Below are 18299 nucleotides of genomic sequence, written 5' to 3' on the forward strand. Positions count from 1 at the left end.
TCAGCTGTGATGTAATATTATCGAAACTTATCACACTGTTGTGTGTCAGCTGTGATGTAATATTATTGAAACTTATCAAACTGTTGTGTGTCAGCTGTGACGTAATATTATTGAAACTTATCACACTGTTGTGTGTCAGCTGTGATGTAATATTATTGAAACTTATCACACTGTTGTGTGTCAGCTGTGATGTAATATTATTGAAACTTATCATACTGTTGTGTCAGCTGTGATGTACTATTATTGAAACTTATCAAACTGTTGTGTGTCAGCTGTGACATAATATTATTGAAACTTATCTACTGTTGTGTGTCAGCTGTGACGTAATATTATTGAAACTTATCTACTGTTGTGTGTCAGCTGTGACGTAATATTATTGAAACTTATCACACTGTTGTGTGTCAGCTGTGATGTAATATTATTGAAACTTATCATACTGTTGTGTGTCAGCTGTGACGTAATATTATTGAAACTTATCTACTGTTGTGTGTCAGCTGTGACGTAATATTATTGAAACTTATCTACTGTTGTGTGTCAGCTGTGACATAATATTATTGAAACTTATCTACTGTTGTGTGTCAGCTGTGACATAATATTATTGAAACTTATCATACTGTTGTGTGTCAGCTGTGACGTAATATTATTGAAACTTATCACACTGTTGTGTGTCAGCTGTGATGTAATATTATTGAAACTTATCACACTGTTGTGTGTCAGCTGTGATGTAATATTATTGAAACTTATCACACTGTTGTGTGTCAGCTGTGATGTAATATTATTGAAACTTATCACATTGTTGTGTGTCAGCTGTGACATAATATTATTGAAACTTATCACACTGTTGTGTGTCAGCTGTGACATAATATTATTGAAACTTATCTACTGTTGTGTGTCAGCTGTGATGTAATATTATTGAAACTTATCATACTGTTGTGTGTCAGCTGTGACATAATATTATTGAAACTTATCATACTGTTGTGTGTCAGCTGTGACATAATATTATTGAAACTTATCACTGTTGTGTGTCAGCTGTGACATAATATTATTGAAACTTATCTACTGTTGTGTGTCAGCTGTGACATAATATTATTGAAACTTATCATACTGTTGTGTGTCAGCTGTGATGTAATATTATTGAAACTTATCACACTGTTGTGTGTCAGCTGTGATGTAATATTATTGAAACTTATCATACTGTTGTGTGTCAGCTGTGACATAATATTATTGAAACTTATCACACTGTTGTGTGTCAGCTGTGACATAATATTATTGAAACTTATCTACTGTTGTGTGTCAGCTGTGACATAATATTATTGAAACTTATCATACTGTTGTGTGTCAGCTGTGATGTAATATTATTGAAACTTATCACACTGTTGTGTCAGCTGTGATGTAATATTGTTGAAACTTATCACACTGTTGTGTGTCAGCTGTGATATAATATTATTGAAACTTATCTACTGTTGTGTGTCAGCTGTGACATAATATTATTGAAACTTATCACACTGTTGTGTGTCAGCTGTGATGTAATATTATTGAAACTTATCACACTGTTGTGTGTCAGCTGTGACGTAATATTATTGAAACTTATCACACTGTTGTGTGTCAGCTGTGACGTAATATTATTGAAATTTATCACACTGTTGTGTGTCAGCTGTGACGTAATATTATTGAAACTTATCTACTGTTGTGTGTCAGCTGTGACATAATATTATTGAAACTTATCTACTGTTGTGTGTCAGCTGTGATGTAATATTATTGAAACTTATCACACTGTTGTGTGTCAGCTGTGACACAATATTATTGAAACTTATCACACTGTTGTGTGTCAGCTGTGACATAATATTATTGAAACTTATCACACTGTTGTGTGTCAGCTGTGATGTAATATTATTGAAACTTATCACACTGTTGTGTGTCAGCTGTGACGTAATATTATTGAAACTTATCACACTGTTGTGTGTCAGCTGTGACGTAATATTATTGAAACTTATCACACTGTTGTGTGTCAGCTGTGATGTAATATTATTGAAACTTATCACACTGTTGTGTGTCAGCTGTGACGTAATATTATTGAAACTTATCACACTGTTGTGTGTCAGCTGTGATGTAATATTATTGAAACTTATCACACTGTTGTGTGTCAGCTGTGATGTAATATTATTGAAACTTATCACACTGTTGTGTGTGAGCTGTGATGTAATATTATTGAAACTTATTACACTGTTGTGTGTCAGCTGTGATGTAATATTATTGAAATTTATACCATCATGTGGGTTCAAATAAATATCATTGACATAATCTTTTTTTTATGAAAGAAATATTAGACAAATTATTGATATAACTATATAAGAGTGTGATTTATTAAGTAATCATATGAGACCTGAGTTACAGCCTTTAAAATGTTCATTTTTTTTTCTTTCTCTAAACAAAATGAAATGCCTGTGGTGATATTGATTGAACAAGATGGTAAATGCAGTACATTGTATTGAGATAATTGTTATGACAGTGAGAGAATGGTTGAGGTGAAAAATATGATGTTTTAAATTTGTGTTATTTTTGCAGTTTTTTTTTAATGTAGTTATGTGTTTTTTTTTGTTTTATTAAAATACTCAAAGCTCTTTCATATAATTAATACTTGAGAAAATTGTACTACTATATAAGTTCTGTTCCATTTTTATTAAGAAAAACGTATCATTGTTAAATTTCAGTCTCAAAGAAAATTAGAAAATGAAATTGAAAGCCGTAAAAAGGGAGAATGTAATATCCAAGAATTACGAATGAAGGTGGAAGAAGAACAAGTGTTACGGGTTCAGCTCTCTTCTTTATCACAGCAAGCATCAGACAAAGTGGCTTCATTTGATAAGCAGATAAGGGAACTCAATGAGATGCTAAAAATTGAAACTGAAAACAATATGAAACTGAAGAAGACCAATCATGAGCTGTCATTGGTGAGCATTAGGTTTTAGGCTTAGTTTATGTTATTGTTGAATGTTAGGTTTAAGGCTTAGTTTATGTTATTGTTGAATGTTAGGTTTAAGACTTAGTTCATGTTATTGTTGAACGTTAGGTTTAAGGCTTAGTTTATGTTATTGTTGAATGTTAGGTTTAAGGCTTAGTTTATGTTATTGTTGAATGTTAGGTTTAAGGCTTAGTTTAGTTTGATGATAACTGTTTTTAAAAAGTTAAAGAAAGGATCTCCTAATATTTTGGTTAGTGTTAATTTTTAAACTTGGGTTAATTTGTTGATAACTATCTATTATTATTATTATTATTACAGACATACTTTTAAGTATTTCGTAGTAACATACTTGTGATATTAATATGGGTTATGCTGTACGATTTTTTAAAATGTTGTGTTCTTTTCTAATCAAATTTAAACTGTTTTTTGTGTGTTTACAGACAAGTGATTAAGTTTTAAAAAAGTGCTTAACATAAAGAATTTTTCCAGTAAATGATCATTTTTTGTGATTAAAACAGACTTACACATACAGCATCTTCCCTGACAGTATGTAAGAAAATCAAACAGGTATTCAAATAGTGATGACTTTGAACTGAAAGGTTGTTCAACAACTTTTACATTTCTGTATATTTATGTTTACCGTTTTATTTGTAACATTAATTTCATAAACAAGTCTTTTGATCCCCACGTTACCTCTGGGTTTTGTGTGAGATAAAACTGACATATACTTTTGTAGCAGATATACTTAAATAAAACATTAAAGAGCAAAAGGTAATTTCTACTGCCATTGCTTGACTTTATTATTTTCTCTGCCATGAAGTTTGGATTATTTTGATTTAAATAAAACAGTTAAGATTTGGCTTGCCGTGGCTTCGGATAAGAATGATTAATTTCAGTGATTTTTCTAAATAATAGCAGTTTTGTTCCAGTTTGCATAACTTTCTTCTAGTTTGTGTGTAAATATTATTAGCTAATTCATATAGATTTATGTTCTATTTTCGTCCATACTTCGCGCTACTAATAACATTAGGTTTAGGAACTAAACATATTAGTAACCACATAAAAATGAGGTTTTCATGTCTACCTACCTGTCTATTTGTGTTAATGTTTTACATTTGTTATATAATGAGCCATACTTTTTATGTGATGTCCATGTGACAGAAATACTAATTAGAACATAATGTTGTAGTTTCTGTGATTATTAAACACCAGTCTAAGAAAATTTTATAGTTTATTTTTGTCAAAACATAAATTTTTTTTCACAGTAAGAATGTAACAACACAACTGGTTCATCTATATCTGTTGTATAAGTTAAAATAAGAATGTGACATAGAACATAACTGGTTCATCTGTGTGCATGTCTTCTCTGAGTCATGATTACTATATATATGTCCCACAGAGGGTTACATTAAGCCACATTTTAAAATTATAAAACTCTGTATGTGGTAAAGTAATGGAAATTATCAAAGTTTCTCTGCACATCTGTTTTGTCTCTTCTGTTCCAGACCAATGCAACCAAAGATCATAACCTCCAAGAACTAAGTGACAAAGTGACAGCCCTACAGAATACAGCATCTTCACAGGCAAGAGAAATTCTTGAACTTCAGACTACAGTTGAGAAGGAGAGGAGTTTGTGGTCCCAGGCCACAGATAGATCCAACGATCTAGAAAGTGAGGTTCTAAGTATCTATATGGCTGAATAAATCCATGGTAATCAGTTCTAACTCCATTGTTCTTCTTTTTTTTAAATACTTATATTTATAGTCCAGGTAAGTTACAGATGTGAGATGTTAATTATGTCAATAACACCCAAAGGTTTCAGAAAATTTATTACAAGTGTTTAACCTATTGGTGACCGAGACATTCCAGCCTGCCCTTAAAACAAGATCATATTACTGCATTAAAAAAATTATATGAAATAATCTTAACTTTATTATTCTACATCTGGTTTGTAATATTTTGTAACTGAAGATTATTCAATTATTATTCTACATCTGGTTTGTAATATTTTGTAACTGAAGATTATTCAATTATTATTCTACATCTGGTTTGTAATATTTTGTAACTGAAAAATGTTCAATTATTATTCTACATCTGGTTTGTAATATTTTGTAACTGAAGATTATTCAATTATTATTCTACATCTGGTTTGTAATATTTTGTAACTGAAGATTATTCAATTATTATTCTACATCTGGTTTGTAATATTTTGTAACTGAAAAATGTTCAATTATTATTCTACATCTGGTTTGTAATATTTTGTAACTGAAGATTATTCAATTATTATTCTACATCTGGTTTGTAATATTTTGTAACTGAAGATTATTCAGTGGAAAATATTGTTTAATTCTATACATTAGAATTTTCTTTTTTTGGATTTATTTCAACCAAGAAGCACGACTTGAAAATGTTTTTCATCAGTATAAATGTGGAAGAACTTTATACACACCACTACAAACACAGTAGTGTGAACTGAGTTTATCATCAGTGTAAGTGTTGGAGTTACTAGTACACACCACTTCAGACACAGTAGTGTGAACTGAGTTTATCATCAGTGTAAGTGTAGGAGTTACTTATACACACCACTTCAAACACAGTAGTGTGAACTGAGTTTATCATCAGTGTAAGTGTAGGAGTTACTTGTACATACCACTTCAAACACAGTAGTGTGAACTGAGTTTATCATCAGTGTAAGTGTAGGAGTTACTTGTACATACCACTTCAAACACAGTAGTGTGAACTGAGTTTATCATCAGTGTAAGTGTTGGAGTTACTAGTACACACCACTTCAGACACAGTAGTGTGAACTGAGTTTATCATCAGTGTAAGTGTAGGAGTTACTTATACACACCACTTCAAACACAGTAGTGTGAACTGAGTTTATCATCAGTGTAAGTGTAGGAGTTACTTATACACACCACTTCAAACACAGTAGTGTGAACTGAGTTTATCATCAGTGTAAGTGTAGGAGTTACTTGTACATACCACTTCAAACACAGTAGTGTGAACTGAGTTTATCATCAGTGTAAGTGTAGGAGTTACTTATACACACCACTTCAAACAGAGTAGTGTGAACTGAGTTTATCATCAGTGTAAGTGTTGGAGTTACTTACACACACCACTTCAAACAGAGTAGTGTGAACTGAGTTTATCATCAGTGTAAGTGTTGGAGTTACTTATACACACCACTTCAAACACAGTAGTGTGAACTGAGTTTATCATCAGTGTAAGTGTAGGAGTTACTTATACACACCACTTCAAACACAGTAGTGTGAACTGAGTTTATCATCTGTGTAAGTGTAGGAGTTACTTATACACACCACTTCAAACACAGTAGTGTGAACTGAGTTTATCATCAGTGTAAGTGTAGGAGTTACTTATACACACCACTTCAAACACAGTAGTGTGAACTGAGTTTATCATCAGTGTAAGTGTAGGAGTTACTTATACACACCACTTCAAACACAGTAGTGTAAACTGAGTTTATCATCAGTGTAAGTGTAGGAGTTACTTATACACACCACTTCAAACAGAGTAGTGTGAACTGAGTTTATCATCAGTGTAAGTGTAGGAGTTACTTATACACACCACTTCAAACAGAGTAGTGTGAACTGAGTTTATCATCAGTGTGAATGTAGAAGTTACTTATACACACCACTTCAAACTGAGTAGTGTGAACTGAGTTTATCATCAGTGTAAGTGTAGGAGTTACTTATACACACCACTTCAAACTGAGTAGTGTGAACTGAGTTTATCATCAGTGTAAGTGTAGGAGTTACTTATACACACCACTTCTAACACTGTAGTGTGAACTGAGTTTATCATCAGTGTAAGTGTAGGAGTTACTTACACACAGCAGTTCAAACAGAGTAGTGTGAACTGAGTTTATCATCAGTGTGAATGTGAAAGTTACTTATACACACCACTTCAAACACAGTAGTGTGAACTGAGTTTATCATCAGTGTGAATGTGAAAGTTACTTATACACACCACTTCAAATACAGTAGTGTGAACTGAGTTTATCATCAATGTGAAAGTTACTTACACACACCACTTCAAACACAGTTGTGTGAACTGAGTTTATCATCAGTGTAGGAGTTACAGCATATTGTTTTTGTGTTTGTCACAGGTCGTTGTCAAGTGTTGCAGCTAGAAATAGAAAGGCAACAAGAACTAGAAGTCACATCTTCAGTTGAAATCCAGAAACTTAATGACAAACTTATAGTAATGGGAAAGGTTTGTGTGTTTTTGATTTTTATAGTTTTACAAGAACTGCTTGTTATACCATCTTGGTTATTTTTGGTGTAGACTGAAAAATATTATAAGTACTGAACATAATGTTAGAAAAACAGTATTCTTCGAGGCCCACAGTCTTTGCCTCCTAAATGATTCTCATGTTGTTGTCATTTTGATATTTGAAGAAAAAGATTTATTTTGAAATATAAATGTTTAATATATTTGAAATAATTTATTGTTTTTATTAAAGGAATACATTCAGTTTAAGTTTAGAAAGGTGAATATCACATTATCATATAGTTCGTTAAAATATCACACAATGAATGACATCTGTAATGACTATTAACACAACAAATGGATTACGTAATGGCTATTAACACAAGGAATGGATTACGTAATGGCTATTAACACAAGGAATGGATTACGTAATGGCTATTAACACAAAGAATGTCATCCGTAATGGCTATTAACACAAGGAATGGATTACGTAATGGCTATTAACACAACAAATGGCATCCGTAATGACTATTAACACAAAGAATGTCATCCGTAATGACTATTAACACAAAGAATGTCATCCGTAATGACTATTAACACAAAGAATGTCATCCGTAATGACTATTAACACAACGAATGGCATCCGTAATGACTATTAACACAATGAATGGCATCCATAATGACATTGAAAGGTGTTTGTGTTTTTCTTGAACAAGCAGTGTGATTTTTACTTTGGTGTTTTAATGTCCTTTCTTTGTCGTTTGTTATCAGGTGGAGAACAGTCTAGTTTGTAATGTTTCTGTTTTTCAGGAAAGAGCTGTGCTTGAACTTCAGGTTAAGAATTTGAATAATAAATATGACCAGGAGGTCGCTGCCCACCAGGAAGACATTGCAAATTTCACTGCTGACAAAAAACGGCTTCTTTCCTCAACAGAAGGAGCAAACATGGAAGCCTTACAAGGTAAAGTTACCAGTGGTTCCATTAACATAAATGTACTGATCTGTCATAGATACATACAGTACAATGTAAAGTTACCAGTGGTTCCATTAACATAAGTGTACTGATCCGTCATATATACATACAGTACAATGTAAAGTTATCAGTGGTTCCATTAACATAAATGTACTGATCTGTCATAGATACATACAGTACAATGTAAAGTTACCAGTGGTTCCATTAACATAAGTGTACTGATCCGTCATATATACATACAGTACAATGTAAAGTTACCAGTGGTTCCATTAACATTAGTGTACTGATCTGTCATATATACATACAGTACAATGTAAAGTTACCAGTGGTTCCATTAACATTAGTGTACTGATCTGACATATATACATACAGTACAATGTAAAGTTACCAGTGGTTCCATTAACATTAGTGTACTGATCTGTCATATATACATACAGTACAATGTAAAGTTACCAGTGGTTCCATTAACATTAGTGTACTGATCTGTCATATATACATACAGTACAATGTAAAGTTACCAGTGGTTCCATTAACATTAGTGTACTGATCTGTCATATATACATACAGTACAATGTAAAGTTACCAGTGGTTCCATTAACACCAGTGTATTGATCTGTCATATATACATACAGTACAATGTAAAGTTACCAGTGGTTCCATTAACATAAGTGTACTGATCTGTCATATATACATACAGTACAATGTAAAGTTACCAGTGGTTCCATTAACATAAGTGTACTGATCTGTCATATATACATACAGTACAATGTAAAGTTACCAGTGGTTCCATTAACATAAGTGTACTGATCTGTCATATATACATACAGTACAATGCAAAGTTACCAGTGGTTCCATTAACATAAATGTACTGATCTGTCATATATACATACAGTACAATGCAAAGTTACCAGTGGTTCCATTAACATTAGTGTACTGATCTGTCATATATACATACAGTACAATGTAAAGTTACCAGTGGTTCCATTAATGTAAACTTACTGGTATATCACATACAGATACAGTACAATGTAGGGTTACCAGTGGTTCCATTAACGTACACTTACTGGTATGTCACATATACATACAGTACAATGTAAAGTTACCAGTGGTTCCATTAACATTAGTGTACTGATCTGTCATATATACATACAGTACAATGTAAAGTTACCAGTGGTTCCATTAACATAAGTGTACTGATCTGTCATATATACATACAGTACAATGTAAAGTTACCAGTGGTTCCATTAATATAAGTGTACTGATCTGTCATATACACATACAGTACAATGTAAAGTTACCAGTGGTTCCATTAACATAAGTGTACTGATCTGTCATATATACATACAGTACAATGTAAAGTTACCAGTGGTTCCATTAACATAAGTGTACTGATCCGTCATATATACATACAGTACAATGCAAAGTTACCAGTGGTTCCATTAACATAAATGTACTGATCTGTCATATATACATACAGTACAATGCAAAGTTACCAGTGGTTCCATTAACATAAATGTACTGATCTGTCATATTTACATACAGTACAATGCAAAGTTACCAGTGGTTCCATTAACATAAATGTACTGATCTGTCATATGTACATACAGTACAATGTAAAGTTACCAGTGGTTCCATTAATGTAAACTTACTGGTATATCACATACAGATACAGTACAATGTAAGGTTACCAGTGGTTCCATTAACGTACACTTACTGGTATGTCACATATACATACAGTACAATGTAAAGTTACCAGTGAATTCATCAACATAAACTTATTGGTATGTCAAATATACATGCAGTACAATGTTAAGTTACCAGTGGTTTCATTAATGTAAACTTACTGGTATATCACATATAGATACAGTACAATGTAAGGTTACCAGTGGTTCCATTAACATAAACTTATTGCTATATCATATATACATACACTACAATGTAAAGTTACGAGTGATTCCAGTAACGTAAACTTACTGGTATATCACATGTACATACAGTACAATGTAAAGTTACCAGTGAGTCCATTAACATCAACTTACTGGTATGTCATATATACACACACATCACTGTCACCCACACCCCAATTGTATATACTGACTGAACTCATACTCACTGCTGTCGCATGATCACTCTGGACAGTCATATGTACTCATTGGTATTCATATAGTTGTCATACACACTTTGGACACTTGTTGTACTATTATATTCACAATCCAATTTGTAGTGGGAATTTTGGTTTAAATTTTCCTGCCTTTTAATGAATGTTAAAATGTTAAAGAAACTCCTATTTTATACATTTATATAATCACTGGACTGTGACAAACTCATTGTGGACTCTGATATATACTCTCTTGTTTGTCATATACATGTGCTGGACTGTCATATTCTCATGTGCACTTCATGGATTATCACACATAAACTCATGGTAGTGTGAGTTACACCCACTGGACTATCATGTACACATTGATGTACTGTTATTGAAAGGTATGAAAATTTTAGTTTAAAAAATATCCATATCCAAATGTTGTATTTCATAAATTATCTTATTCTAGAAATTATTACAGGAAAGCTTAATTTAAATATATTTTGTGATGCACTGAACGAGGTGACAGGTTTATTATTTGGAACAGCCTTGAAAACCAGGATGAATGAAGAAAACATTCTGCGTCAGAAGGCAGAATATGCAAGTCAAGAGAAGGAACGACAGATATCCATGTTATCTGTGGACTATCATAGCTTACAACAGCGGTTACAGAAAGTAGAAGGTGATTACAGACAGGAAATGGATAAGGTGTGGGCTTTAAACAAAAGACTTACAAAACTAAATAGATGTTTGTTTTACTCCTTCAATTACATTTTCTATGTAACTTTTTTTCCTTCATGATCATACCAGGTTAAAGCATTAACTATTCAGCTGGAAGATGAGACTCAGAAACGTAATAGGATACAAGCTGAGATGTCGGCTCAACTTACTGAACTAAATCTGACTAAGAACCGGGAAAATCAACAGATGGAAGAGCTAGCTGAGCTGGGGGAAGCTAAGAAGATGCTGCACGAAGAACTAAAACAAATCAGAGTGTGAGTTTGTAACACTGAACTTCTATATGCACATCAAAAACTCACATTTTGAAAATAATAAACTAGTTGGGTCAGATGTCTTTCTATTAGTAATGTCCTCAGTTTGAAACTGATCTTATCAGATCAGATTGTTTCATCAAGCCTTTCAGAAGTGATCTCGTTAACAAAACAATGTTTAAACTATTAGGATTAGGCCAATTATAGAAGGACAGATTAGCAGCAAACTTGTTGTTTTTGCTATGTATCAGACCAATTAGAAAATTTAAAAACATTATGCTCACGGGGTCAAGTTCTTTTACCATTAGCCCTGTTTGAAAGATACTCAGATTGTGATGACAGTTGGTATGAGAACAGTAATTAAAATAAAGTACAAAATAACATTTCAACCTTCTCGACTTGATTTTAGTTAAAGTTCTAACACCCATGCCAACCATCTTGAGGGGTACTCAGTTTGATTTTAAAAATACCCTCAAATATTAGGTTAGACTTCAGTGTTTTAATGTAATACCTATTTGTATTAGCCTTGTAATTGGTTTAATATCACACAACTTGATGTATTGTTCTTTGATAGATAGTTTAGGTAGAGTATTCATGATTAAACTTTGAAAAATGTGCAACAACTGCCTGTTGTGGAGACACAAGTGTTGAGGACAACGTTTCAAAAAGGTGGAAGACTCCACAACAGGCAGTTGTTGCACATTCTACAAAGTTTCATCATTGATGTATTGTTTATATTAGATTGACCTGTATTAATGTTCTGTGTTTCCTCCTCAGAGCCAGCAGTGCAGCTGACTTTCAGATGAAGGAACTACAAGATCAACTTGAATCTGAACAGTACTTCTCTGTAAGAATTGTATACAAAAAAGGCTCTGATAATATCTTAAGTATATCACCCATAGGCTTAGTAGTCTGTTAAACACATCAGTTATAGGTCTGGTAGTCTGTTAAACACATTAGTTATAGGTCTGGTAGTCTGTTAAACACATCAGTTATAGGTCTGGTAGTCTGTTAAACACATCAGTTATAGGTCTGGTAGTCTGTTAAACACATCAGTTATAGGTCTGGTAGTCTGTTAAACACATCAGTTATAGGTCTGGTAGTCTGTTAAACACATCAGTTATAGGTCTGGTAGTCTGTTAAACACATCAGTTATAGGTCTGGTAGTCTGTTAAACACACCAGTTATAGGTCTGGTAGCCTGTTAAACACACCAGTTATAGGTCTGGTAGCCTGTTAAACACACCAGTTATAGGTCTGGTAGCCTGTTAAACACATGAGTTATGGGTCTCATAATCTGTTAAACCCATAATTTATTACCTCATTAATGTGGTATATAATCGAACAGAGGTCATTTAATATATTAAGTGCATTACTGACCAGTCTAGTTATCTATTAAAAATATCACATTTATTTTTGATAATTTGTTTAATGGGTCACTGTTGGACCTATTGAACTGTTTTACTCAATAATTGTTTATGATTTTATCTACTTTACAGACATTATATAAGACCCAAGTGAAAGAACAAAAACAAGATATAGAAGAGAAAGAACGTACTATTCACGATCTTCAAGAAGGAAGGTGAGTTACGATGGTTTGTAGTTATTATCAGATTCAAAGTCTCATAAAAATATTAGGCTTGGTTGATAAGTGAGCATATATATGAAAAGATTCAGAGACTCTATGTTTACATATAAATATTTAAGCTGTTAGATAATTTTGTGCTGTAGTCTGTTAGAATAATCTTTTTTGGTAGTATTAGATCTGTTAAGAGTATTTCTTAATAGCTAGCTGAACTTGCTGTAGTCTGTTAGAGCAGTCTTTTTTGTAGTATTAGATCTGTTAAGAGTATTTCTTAATAACTAGTTAGACTGGCAGTAGTCTGTTAGAGCAGTCTTTTGTGTAGTATTAGATCTGTTAAGAGTATTTTTTAATAGCTAGCTAGACTGGCTGTAGTCTGTTAGAGCAGTCTTTTGTGTAGTATTAGATCTGTTAAGAGTATTTTTTAATAGCTAGCTAGACTGGCTGTAGTCTGTTAGAGCAGTCTTTTTGTAGTATTAGATCTGTTAAGAGTATTTCTTAATAGCTAGCTAGACTGGCTGTAGTCTGTTAGAGCAGTCTTTTGTAGTATTAGATCTGTTAAGAGTATTTCTTAATAACTAGCTAGACTGGCTGTAGTCTGTTAGAGCAGTCTTTTTTTGTAGTATTAGATCTGTTAAGAGTATTTCTTAATAACTAGCTAGACTGGCTGTAGTCTGTTAGAGCAGTCTTTTTGTAGTATTAGATCTGTTAAGAGTATTTCTTAATAGCTAGCTAGACTGGCTGTAGTCTGTTAGAGCAGTCTTTTATGTAGTATTAGATCTGTTAAGAGTATTTCTTAATAACTAGCTAGACTGGCTGTAGTCTGTTAGAGCAGTCTTTTTGTAGTATTAGATCTGTTAAGAGTATTTCTTAGTAACTAGCTAGACTGGCTGTAGTCTGTTAGAGCAGTCTTTTGTAGTATTAGATCTGTTAAGAGTATTTCTTAATAACTAGCTAGACTGGCTGTAGTCTGTTAGAGCAGTCTTTTGTAGTATTAGATCTGTTAAGAGTATTTCTTAATAGCTAGCTAGACTGGCTGTAGTCTGTTAGAATAATCTTTTTTGGTAGTATTAGATCTGTTAAGAGTATTTCTTAATAGCTAGCTGAACTTGCTGTAGTCTGTTAGAGCAGTCTTTTTTGTAGTATTAGATCTGTTAAGAGTATTTCTTAATAACTAGTTAGACTGGCAGTAGTCTGTTAGAGCAGTCTTTTGTAGTATTAGATCTGTTAAGAGTATTTTTTAATAGCTAGCTAGACTGGCTGTAGTCTGTTAGAGCAGTCTTTTGTGTAGTATTAGATCTGTTAAGAGTATTTTTAATAGCTAGCTAGACTGGCTGTAGTCTGTTAGAGCAGTCTTTTTGTAGTATTAGATCTGTTAAGAGTATTTTTAATAGCTAGCTAGACTGGCTGTAGTCTGTTAGAGCAGTCTTTTGTAGTATTAGATCTGTTAAGAGTATTTCTTAATAACTAGCTAGACTGGCTGTAGTCTGTTAGAGCAGTCTTTTGTAGTATTAGATCTGTTAAGAGTATTTCTTAATAACTAGCTAGACTGGCTGTAGTCTGTTAGAGCAGTCTTTTGTAGTATTAGATCTGTTAAGAGTATTTCTTAATAGCTAGCTAGACTGGCTGTAGTCTGTTAGAGCAGTCTTTATGTAGTATTAGATCTGTTAAGAGTATTTTTAATAACTAGCTAGACTGGCTGTAGTCTGTTAGAGCAGTCTTTTGTAGTATTAGATCTGTTAAGAGTATTTTTAGTAACTAGCTAGACTGGCTGTAGTCTGTTAGAGTCTTTTTGTAGTATTAGATCTGTTAAGAGTATTTCTTAATAACTAGCTAGACTGGCTGTAGTCTGTTAGAGCAGTCTTTTGTAGTATTAGATCTGTTAAGAGTATTTCTTAATAGCTAGCTAGACTGGCTGTAGTCTGTTAGAGCAGTCTTTTGTAGTATTAGATCTGTTAAGAGTATTTCTTAATAACTAACTAGACTGGCTGTAGTCTGTTAGAGCAGTCTTTTGCAGTATTAGATCTGTTAAGAGTATTTTTAATAACTAGCTAGACTGGCTGTAGTCTGTTAGAGCAGTCTTTTTGTAGTATTAGATCTGTTAAGAGTATTTCTTAATAACTAGCTAGACTGGCTGTAGTCTGTTAGAGCAGTCTTTTGTAGTATTAGATCTGTTAAGAGTATTTCTTAATAACTAGCTAGACTGGCTGTAGTCTGTTAGAGCAGTCTTTGTAGTATTAGATCTGTTAAGAGTATTTCTTAATAACTAGCTAGACTGGCTGTAGTCTGTTAGAGCAGTCTTTTGTAGTATTAGATCTGTTAAGAGTATTTCTTAATAGCTAGCTAGACTGGCTGTAGTCTGTTAGAGCAGTCTTTTGTAGTATTAGATCTGTTAAGAGTATTTCTTAATAACTAGCTAGACTGGCTGTAGTCTGTTAGAGCAGTCTTTTGTAGTATTAGATCTGTTAAGAGTATTTCTTAATAACTAGCTAGACTGGCTGTAGTCTGTTAGAGCAGTCTTTTGTAGTATTAGATCTGTTAAGAGTATTTCTTAATAGCTAGCTAGACTGACTGTAGTCTGTTAGAGCAGTCTTTTGTAGTATTAGATCTGTTAAGAGTATTTCTTAATAGCTAGCTAGACTGGCTGTAGTCTGTTAGAGCAGTCTTTTGTAGTATTAGATCTGTTAAGAGTATTTCTTAGTAACTAGCTAGACTGGCTGTAGTCTGTTAGAGCAGTCTTTTGTAGTATTAGATCTGTTAAGAGTATTTCTTAATAACTAGCTAGACTGGCTGTAGTCTGTTAGAGCAGTCTTTTGTAGTATTAGATCTGTTAAGAGTATTTCAATAGCTAGCTAGACTGGCTGTAGTCTGTTAGAGCAGTCTTTTTGTAGTATTAGATCTGTTAAGAGTATTTCTTAATAACTAACTAGACTGGCTGTAGTCTGTTAGAGCAGTCTTTTTGCAGTATTAGATCTGTTAAGAGTATTTCTTAATAACTAGCTAGACTGGCTGTAGTCTGTTAGAGCAGTCTTTGTAGTATTAGATCTGTTAAGAGTATTTTATTAATAACTAGCTAGACTGGCTGTAGTCTGTTAGAGCAGTCTTTTGTAGTATTAGATCTGTTAAGAGTATTTCTTAATAACTAGCTAGACTGGCTGTAGTCTGTTAGAGCAGTCTTTTGTAGTATTAGATCTGTTAAGAGTATTTCTTAATAACTAGCTAGACTGGCTGTAGTCTGTTAGAGCAGTCTTTGTAGTATTAGATCTGTTAAGAGTATTTCTTAATAGCTAGCTAGACTGGCTGTAGTCTGTTAGAGCAGTCTTTTTGTAGTATTAGATCTGTTAAGAGTATTTCTTAATAACTAGCTAGACTGGCTGTAGTCTGTTAGAGCAGTCTTTTGTAGTATTAGATCTGTTAAGAGTATTTCTTAATAACTAGCTAGACTGGCTGTAGTCTGTTAGAGCAGTCTTTTGTAGTATTAGATCTGTTAAGAGTATTTTTAATAGCTAGCTAGACTGGCTGTAGTCTGTTAGAGCAGTCTTTTTGTAGTATTAGATCTGTTAAGAGTATTTCTTAATAGCTAGCTAGACTGGCTGTAGTCTGTTAGAGCAGTCTTTTTGTAGTATTAGATCTGTTAAGAGTATTTCTTAATAACTAGCTAGACTGGCTGTAGTCTGTTAGAGCAGTCTTTTGTAGTATTAGATCTGTTAAGAGTATTTCTTTAGCTAGCTAGACTAGCTGAGACTGGATCTGTATCTTTAATAGTAGACTGTTAGTCTGAGCAGTCTTTTGTAGTATTAGATCTGTTAAGAGTATTTTTAATAACTAGCTAGACTGGCTGTAGTCTGTTAGAGCAGTCTTTTGTAGTATTAGATCTGTTAAGAGTATTTCTTAATAGCTAGCTAGACTGGCTGTAGTCTGTTAGAGCAGTCTTTTGTAGTATTAGATCTGTTAAGAGTAACTTTTTTAATAACTAGCTAGACTGGCTGTAGTCTGTTAGAGCAGTCTTTTGTAGTATTAGATCTGTTAAGAGTATTTTAATAGCTAGCTAGACTGGCTGTAGTCTGTTAGAGCAGTCTTTTGTAGTATTAGATCTGTTAAGAGTATTTTTAATAACTAGCTAGACTGTTTGCTGTTTTATAATTTTTTAATGATTAAACTCGACAATTTGTATAACAGTAACAATTCATAGCTATGTACTATAAAATCCTATATGAATATTATATGAAAGTCAACAAACTGAGAGAAATTATTTAAAAATAGGAATAAGTAAAAAATAAAAGTATTTTAATGATTGGTTTGAAAACTTGTTGTCTACATAATGAAAACAGTTCTCACCAAAGGTGACAGAAACCATTAGATTTTTTGATATAGTTCACATCTTGTGTAAACTTTTATTTCAATGTAATTTTTTATAAGTTCTCGCTTACAAATCTAATGTTAGAATTATTAGTAAAACCTGTTTAATCTTAGTGTAAAGGGCTAAAAGACTTATATACATCTTTTGTTCATAAGATCTCTAAAAGTGCAGGATGACAGAGTTGGATACTTTTTTTTGTAGGGACAGGCTGTTACACCAACTGAGCTAGCCAATGTCCGAAAGTTGACTCTGAAGCACTGGCTCGTCACACTAGCTGAGGAAACTATTTCTGACATGGAGAAAGAGAAGATGGTGAAAGAAATTGAAATCAAGGAACTGTTGACCAGACATGAGACTGACCTTTCAAACAAGGACATCATAATTTCTGCTGTAAGATGTATATTTATGTTGACCAGATATCAGAATGATCTTTGAAACAAGGATATCATAATTTCTGTTGACGAGACATCAGGTTGACCTTTCAAACAAGGATATTGTAATTTCTGTTGACCAGACATCAGGTTGACCTTTCAAACAAGGATATTGTAATTTCTGTTGACCAGACATTAGGTTGACCTTTCAAACAAGGATATCATAATTTCTTTTGTAAGATATATATAGTAAAACCTGTCTAAGCCAGTAACTGGATAGGGTGGAAAACTGTACGAGCCTGTATCTTTTGCAGCATTATCTTGATATTTCTCTTATAAAACGCTCTCTATATGGTGGAACCTGCGTAATGCGAATGGAAAACTATCTTTCACCTACCTCATCTATCAACAAGTAGGATTAGAACCTGAGTAAGGTGGAAAAAATGTTTTTGATTAAATATTAATATCTTATTTAATTAATAATTTGTTTAAATATTAATAAATTCTCAGACATTTTGTTACAGTAAGTATTGGTTAAATATATTCTGTTCATTTTTCTGTCGTCATTATTTTTGCATTAAATTAGATTCATGATTTGTAGAAATATATTTATCTTTTAAGGGGAAAATTCTACTCTTCACATAATTCTCACGTAAAAATAAATTATTATCTTCCCTAATTTTAAAATTTAGGATATACTTAGTGCCCTCATGTTTTTAAAGTTGTTTGTTATGACGATTCTAG

General features: G+C 32.8%; 1 protein-coding gene across 1 annotated transcript in view; it reads left to right on the forward strand.

The window, feature by feature from the left end:
- LOC143241734 (rho-associated protein kinase 2-like) overlaps positions 1–17413 on the forward strand; it is a 32465-nt gene extending 15052 nt beyond the window's left edge. Inside the window, exons 4-12 of the mRNA XM_076484960.1 lie at positions 2712–2951; positions 4468–4633; positions 7092–7198; positions 8006–8156; positions 10799–10959; positions 11062–11246; positions 12021–12090; positions 12742–12824; positions 17386–17413. Of these exons, the coding sequence (XP_076341075.1) occupies positions 2712–2951; positions 4468–4633; positions 7092–7198; positions 8006–8156; positions 10799–10959; positions 11062–11246; positions 12021–12090; positions 12742–12824; positions 17386–17413 (1191 nt within the window). The remainder of the gene's footprint in view (positions 1–2711; positions 2952–4467; positions 4634–7091; positions 7199–8005; positions 8157–10798; positions 10960–11061; positions 11247–12020; positions 12091–12741; positions 12825–17385) is intronic.
- The last annotated feature ends 886 nt before the right edge of the window (positions 17414–18299 follow it).

The sequence above is a fragment of the Tachypleus tridentatus genome, unplaced genomic scaffold (genome assembly GCF_004210375.1).
Source record: "Tachypleus tridentatus isolate NWPU-2018 unplaced genomic scaffold, ASM421037v1 Hic_cluster_1, whole genome shotgun sequence".
Lineage (NCBI taxonomy): Eukaryota > Metazoa > Arthropoda > Merostomata > Xiphosura > Limulidae > Tachypleus > Tachypleus tridentatus.